At 45.1% G+C, this 7,635-nt stretch overlaps 1 protein-coding gene across 2 annotated transcripts in view; it reads right to left on the bottom strand.

Moving 5' to 3' along the window:
- Positions 1 to 286: 286 nt before the first annotated feature.
- The window catches only part of tll1 (tolloid-like 1), a 40,247-nt gene continuing 32,898 nt past the window's right edge, over positions 287 to 7,635 (bottom strand). For both annotated transcript variants that reach the window (XM_031559660.2, XM_031559661.1), the window contains 5 exons: positions 6,180 to 6,305; positions 4,393 to 4,520; positions 3,925 to 4,138; positions 3,178 to 3,428; positions 287 to 2,638 (listed from right to left, as the gene is read on the bottom strand). In XM_031559660.2, coding sequence (XP_031415520.1) covers positions 2,504 to 2,638; positions 3,178 to 3,428; positions 3,925 to 4,138; positions 4,393 to 4,520; positions 6,180 to 6,305 — 854 coding nt within the window. In that variant the 3' untranslated portion in view covers positions 287 to 2,503. The remainder of the gene's footprint in view (positions 2,639 to 3,177; positions 3,429 to 3,924; positions 4,139 to 4,392; positions 4,521 to 6,179; positions 6,306 to 7,635) is intronic.

Here is a 7,635-nt window from a genome sequence, read left to right as displayed (position 1 = left end):
ACTACAGGATTCTTCTCTGTGTGTTTTGTTGTATATAAGGCATCATTTACACATCATATATTTTCATGTAATCTTTAAATTATACACAGTAGGGCCGAGGACCACAAGAGATGTGACTGAGGACGTACCTGTCACTGGAGAGTTTCTGTTGCGAGTAGCTGACACAACACACACACACACACACACTCAGACCAACAGATACAGTACATAAAGGCTTCCAGGAGCTGCACCCATGCATGTGGTGTAGTAGGGTGAAGTACACCAGAGATCCAGTAAAAGACACAGGTTTGGGTTTGACTTAACATTTTAATCATTTGTGTGTAAAGTCATGTCTCAGTCGTCAGGCTACACACAAGCTGTTGATACACTAGGGTGACAGAGGAGTTTACGCTGGGCTTGGCACATGGATTGACAAAAAAATCATTTCACCCACACAGTAAGTACACACATCCAGACTCTCAAACACACACACACACACAAACTAACTGAACCACACACACAGCACATGCACATACTTGATGTCCCATACATGGGTAAATTCATTCCATCTCTGTTGTTTTCGAAAGCCACACACACACGCACACACACACACACACACATACACACTCATGGATACAACCCAGTCTCTGTCTCAGCATCCCATTGCGTACATTATTCACAACAAATACACACACACACACACATCACATCCTGTGTTTGTGTACTGTGAACATGTAGTTTAGAAGTTGTGTGTATGTATGTGAACGACAGTATGAAAATGTATGAGCACATATATGTGCGCTGATGTTTCTGTGCATGTGTATGTGTACATGCGCGTTTCTGTGCATGTGTAGGTGTACATGCGCGTCTGTCCCACGGAACGTGGCGTGTCAACACAACTTCAGAGATCAATCCGATATCACCGGAAAACGTTCAAGTTCTTAATAATAACAAATAAAATAAAATTACAATAATAAAAAAAACAAACAACATCAATGACGACAAACGTATCTACAATAACACCGTGTGCAAGAACATACATTTGGTTCTAAGGCAAGATTTGTTGTTGTTCCACAGGACTAGTGCTTTCAATGCAACGTCTCAGTCGTGTCATCAGCGTCCTCCTCCTCGCCCCGCCACTCCTCCACCGCTGCGCCTCGGCGCAGTGCCCCAGAGGCTCATGGGAGTCCTTCACATTGAATAGCACCATAGGAATTCCCTTCAACAGTAATCGCCTTCCCTCCACTGGCTCGAGTGTTTTTTTACGGAGAGTTCTGAGCTGTTGGACCCAGATTGTCAGGAGACGGGGGGAGCAGACCGTGTTAGACAAACATTCATGGAGGTATCAGGGGGGGGCCATTTTCACGAAAAGCAAACTGAGCATATGGTTCTCTCACGGCTCCTCCTCGTATCCCAGGGAGCACAATGCCAATATCAGTTTCTGTTTGTTTGTGACTTACAAGAGAGAGTAGAGGTGGAAAGCGAGAAACAGAGGATGAAAAAAAGATTAGCGTGTGTGGGGGGGGGAGGGGGGGAGTTGAAAGATATCTCCTACTTCTGTAAGTGCATGATAAGCGCACTTTCTTCTTTTCTCCTTATGTTCATGTCAGTAAAATAAATCAAATGGAATAAGACACACACATACATACATACGTACACAGCATCAAACACATGCATACACACACCTTTACATGGGACAGATCAAATGAAACAGTCTATATCTTATGAAAGGTTCTCGACATCGAGTCATCAAAGGCATCCACACAAGTACACACTTACAAACACACACACACACACACAGTCCCACACCAACACTAGCACACAAAGACTCGCACACACACACACAGATTCTTCTGCTGTGGCGTGCTTGATCTCCAGGATACATAGTAGAGCAGCAGATTATAACCCCAAGTCTGGATCCCAACGTTTAGCCCACGCACTGAAGGCCTGAGCCTGTGTCCCAACCTCATCCACACCAGAGCAGAGGTACAGTGATCATGCATTTCACTTACTTACTGGTACGGGGATACATAGTAAAAAAAAAAAAAAAACACATACACACTTACGCACCATATTTAACACATATATACCATCCCACGTTTTTCTAACAGAGTGTGTGTGTATATTTAGGTTTACGCAGCAGGGGGGTGCTGGCGTCACACAGGCCATGTCCAGTTCTGGCCCAGTTAGGCGCCGGGCTCACACACTCCAGTCAAACATCGGTGTCAGTGGTGTGGGACATTCCACCAATGCCACACACACACACACACACACACACACACACACACGCACACACACACAGACACACACAGACACAGACACACACAGACACACACACACACACACACACACACACACACACACACACACACCATGAGGAGCAGTCCATTGTAGACAAACGTGTCTGCAATGCTGTCTTCTTTCAGTTTCAATTCTTCCCTCTCTCACTATCCGTTCTCTCTCCGTTCCTTGTTTTGGCGGTGGAGAGGGTTGTGTTGGTAGGTGTGTGTGAGGGGTAGGGGAGTTATTTGTGTGTGTGTAGTGCCTCCTGGAACTTGGTGCTGGTGTAGCGGATATGGAAGCCTTTCTTGCTGATAGTATCATCACTATGGAAACGGATAAGCATGGCCTCTCCTGCAGAATAGATCTCCTCTCGAGGCTGAAGCACAAATAGAAAGACATGCTATTAAACACACACCTGCACACACACACACTCACTCTCTCTCACACACACACACCTGCACTGACCTAACTATGAACAGATACTCAAGGTTGTATGAGAAGTATAATCAAACAGAAACTGAGATAAACTGCATTTCTGTGTGGCCAAACAAAATATATATATAAAGTTCATACAAGTGGAAAAATTCAGGCACATCACACAGGAGAACAATAATATCTGTCTATCAGTCTATCTGGCTCTCTCTCTGATCACACATACACACACACACACACACACACACACACACACACACACACACACACGCACACACACACACACACACACACACACACATACTGTACATACACAGAGTGATCTCACACCTAACCACACACAGCACATGTACATACTTGATAAATAAATTCCCTCTCTGTTTTCAAAAGCCACCCACACACACACACACACACACACACACACACACACACACACACACACACACACACACACACACACACACACACACATCAAATCCTCACCCCTGAGCCACAGAAGCGTCCAAGTTTGTGTTCAGTGGAGTCATAGCCATCATAGAGCTCGATGTAGTCATAGCCACAGTCAGCCTCCTCTTCCACTTCAAAGGTGGTGAAGGTCAGCTCTATGCCATAGCCTGATTCTGCCGTGATCAGCCACTCACAGTCAGTGTGGCCAGGGTAGTTGTTGTCCCCAAACTGGGCATGGGAGTAAAGATTCCTCTGTCGAGTCTCTGCTTTCAATCGACCTCCACATTCTACAGACATTAACACATACACAAAGCAGAGAAAGTTACACAAAAAATATGGAGGACAATGATGATGTAAATGATTGTAAATATGAGAGCTGCAAGATCCCAGAATATCCCCACGGGATGAATAAAGTATTTATCTATCTATGTACCTGTGAACTACATTCAGCAGTGTAATACTCTACTTCACCACTAGAGGGAGATGGCATATAACTAAACAGATAACAGTCAGTCCTCTTCCAAATCATGTGTAGCATTTAAAGTCAAGTTGAAAGTTATTCTCATAAACATACACTTACACACTTAAATCTATTTATGTATCTGTCTGTCTATCTGTTTTGGTCTGTCTGTCCGTATGTCTGTCTCACACACATACACACACACACACACACACACACACACATACACACACACACACACACACACACACACACACACATACACACACACACACACACACACACGCGCGCACACACACACACACACACGCACGCACACTGACCAGTGGAATGTGTGGCCTGGAAGCCTTTCCTCTGCACCGAGGCATCAGAAATGAAGCGTATGTACATCTTGTTACTGGTGGAGACAAGGGGCTCAGGAACCTTGCTGCCACACAGGCGGCCCAAGATGGCCGCCTTGTCCGAGTCTCCATCGAAGGCCTCCAGGTGGTCATACGCACACTCTTGGTGTTGCTCGATCTCAAACTCATTAAAAGACTATAAAATACACAAAACAAGAAGACCACATTAAAACTGCAAACCTTTCTCTACCTTTTTACACTCCACTAAATGAGTCATCCTTGACCTTCGCTGACAGCGTGTAAAGTGTGTGAACATTAATCCTGTGAGGTCAGAAACATATCTGCACACAGGCGAAGAGAACACCGGAGACAAACATTGACAGTCTAATATAGCTAAACCTGAAGAGAAGTGTGTGTACGTATTTCTTTGAGCGTGTTTGCTAAACTCACAATCTTGACCCTGTGTCCAGGCGTGGCGGTGATGTCCCAGGTGCACTCCTTGCGGCTGGGGTATTTGTCGGGCCAGTTGGGACTGCTGAGGGTGCCACTGGGGCTGTGGATCTTGTGCTCGCACTCCGCTACGCACCACAGACAGGAAGCAGCAATGCAAAGAGAAATCAGCCAATTAGAGGCAGAGAAGGAATGGAATGCCACAGCACATTTGCAAGCCTGCCTGCTCTGGTGACATTAAGCTTGTGTTTAAAGAAGGGTTGTCAAAATTTCAATTAATTAATTTTAGAAGAAAATAACACATAAAACAATGTACCCTGATTAATCCCTCATATGTACCTGTGCAATTTAGGAATGCTTGGTCTTTACAATGCAATGTTTACCTCCTCCTGCCTGGGTATTTTAGCTCAACACACAATGTGCAACACAACACACACACACATAAGGAAACACACACACATACACACACACACACACACACACACACACACACACACACACACAAAAACACCCATATACACATGTCTGTGGCCTAGAGGTGTGTGTGCATAAGTGCATGCGTGTAGCCTTCCTCAGTCCTCATTTGGGTCATTGTCCATTATCAGCGCTCTATTCTCTCTAACAGACACGCCTGCAGCGCGCCGTCGTGCAGCAGCCCTTCCTTTGTGAGATTTGGGAGAGTGTGTGCATGTCATCTGGCACAATTCATAATGCGACTGCAAAAAAAATAACAGTGTGACTACTGCTCCAGAAATCCCTCTCATAGACAGCTAAAGAAAGGGAAGGCGAGGAGGAGAGACGGCGAAACAAAGAGACAAAGACGTGGTGAGACCGAAAAGAAAATGAAGACAAAAGTGGATAGAGAGATAAGCCACTTAAAACACTCAGAAAAAACGCTAAGCAAAGCTGTAGGTCATGTGTGTGCCTCCTCTGACCAAACACACTTAGCATATTTATCAGTGTGTGTTAAAGTGTTGAAATACAACACCTGACAATAATGATGTGAAATATTACGATATTGGCTATGAATTCACTATGTGTTCCTCCCTTCTGTCAAACACACAGAAAGGCAAACACACACATCCACACACAAAGACCATTATGTATGAAAACAGCAGCAGCACTTTGAACCCCTGAGAGACTCCAGATGTTCAAAATCAGAGGTATTTTACAACCATCTGAAAGCCACTGATGCTTCTCTCTCTCTCGCGCTCTCTATCTCTCTCTGACACACACGCACACACACACACACACACACTCTCTCTCTCTCTCTCTGCTTCTCTCTTTGCTCTGGGACAGCGCTGGTTTAACTTCTTGACCCTGAATCCTAAGCTGAAAGGATAACATCCTTCTCTTCACTGCCGTGTCTGTTTTTCTTTTCAGTTCCTTTGCTTTTGAACACACAAATTCACTCACTCATACAAACACACACACACACACACGCACACACTCACACGCACACACACATTGTGGGAAGATGATAATATCTCAACAAAAATGCTAAGGAGCATTGGCAACTCAACACATTCCCCACCACACATACATATTCACACACAAACACACACACACACACACACACATATACATATTCACACACACTCACCAAAAATGTTTGGGAAACACTTAAAATGATAGGAATGCTTGGCACTTTGGATTTGGTAATTGTGCGGTGAATCAATGTGCCGTGCTTGCTTGTGCCTGTTTGTGTGTGTGTGTGTGTATGTGTCTGTGTTTGGGGGAGGGGCAATGTACATAGGAGTGTGTGTGAGTGTGAGTGTGTGACCTACCTTCCTTGCAGTCGTGCTTGTTCTCGTGCAGAATGAAGCCGTTGCGGCACTGGCACACATAGCTGCCTATAGTGTTGATGCACTCATGCTGGCAGCCGCCATTATCCTTTGAGCATTCGTCTTTATCTGCAAACAACATGCACTCATCAGATGCAGGCAGAGACGGAGAGAGAGAGAGAGTGAGAGAGAGGGAGAGAGAGAGAGAGAGGGAGGGAGAGAGAGAGAGAGAGAGAGGGAGGGAGAGAGAGAGAGAGAGAGCAGCCATAAAACCATCAGTGGATTTCTGAGAGGCTGAGAGAGAGGAGAGGGGTCGTGGTGGTGTAGCAGAAAGTGAAAGGGAGGTGAAGAGAGACATGCTTTCATCTTTGTCCAGAACATGTGGCGCTGGAGCCCAGTGTTTCCTAGAGCTGTACAACACAAACACACACACACACACACACTCACACACACACTCTCACACACACACACACAGAACACATAGTGACCCAGCAAACGAGGCCCTACACAAGGAGAATGAGAAAGTGTGTTAGTGTGATCCAAGGTAAGCACAGGACAGGTATGTGTATGCGTGTTTGTATTATGAGTAAGTATGTGTGTGTGTGTGTGTGTGTGTGTGTGTGTGTGTGTGTGTGTGTGTGTGTGTGTGTGTGTGTGTGTGTGTGTGTGTGTGTGTGTGTGTGATAGTGACAGAGAGACAGAGAGAGATTTCCCATAGATTCAAAAAATCTCTCCCACAATTAGTAAGGCGGTCGGGATGACATATGGCTATGTATGGTCACGCTGCACCAGTTAAGCCACCACACACAAACACACACACACATACACACGCGTGTGCTTATGTATAATATGTGTGTGCTTGTGTATATGTGTTTGCGTGTGTTCTTGTAAGACAAGCCCTACGGTCATATGGACCACAAGAGAGGACTTGACCCTGTTTTATGACTGTATCTGTTGACGCAGCAACCTCCAAGGCTTAGACAGACCATAATAAGCCCACACAGGAGCGTGAATGCACACAAACGCACACACAGGAGGACACAAAAGGACCAACCTGAAAGGCTAAATCATTACCATTGATCCCTAGGCTCCGGCTCACATCACATGCCCATCAATCTGGCATGAATCTGTCACTCATTCAACTGACTCTGAATGGGTAAGGAGGAGATTTGATATCCGTCGCTTTTCTTTTAGGATTAATATTGAAGATACTGTTTCAGCTCAAATGTCTATCTGTGTGGGGGGTGCCACATTGCTTGTTCCATAACAAACGAACAGACAGAAATATTCTTCCGTTCTCTCTTTCTTTTTTTCTTCTTCATGTGCAGACTAGTTCCATGAAACTATTGTCCTAATTCACTCAATGCTTTTTGAAAGGTCTTATAAATGCCACACACACACACACACACACACACACACACACACACACACACACACACACACACACACATACGCACAC

Source organism: Clupea harengus, chromosome 22, assembly GCF_900700415.2.
Source record: "Clupea harengus chromosome 22, Ch_v2.0.2, whole genome shotgun sequence".
NCBI lineage: Eukaryota > Metazoa > Chordata > Actinopteri > Clupeiformes > Clupeidae > Clupea > Clupea harengus.
This window is presented reverse-complemented; position numbering and strand designations above follow the sequence as displayed.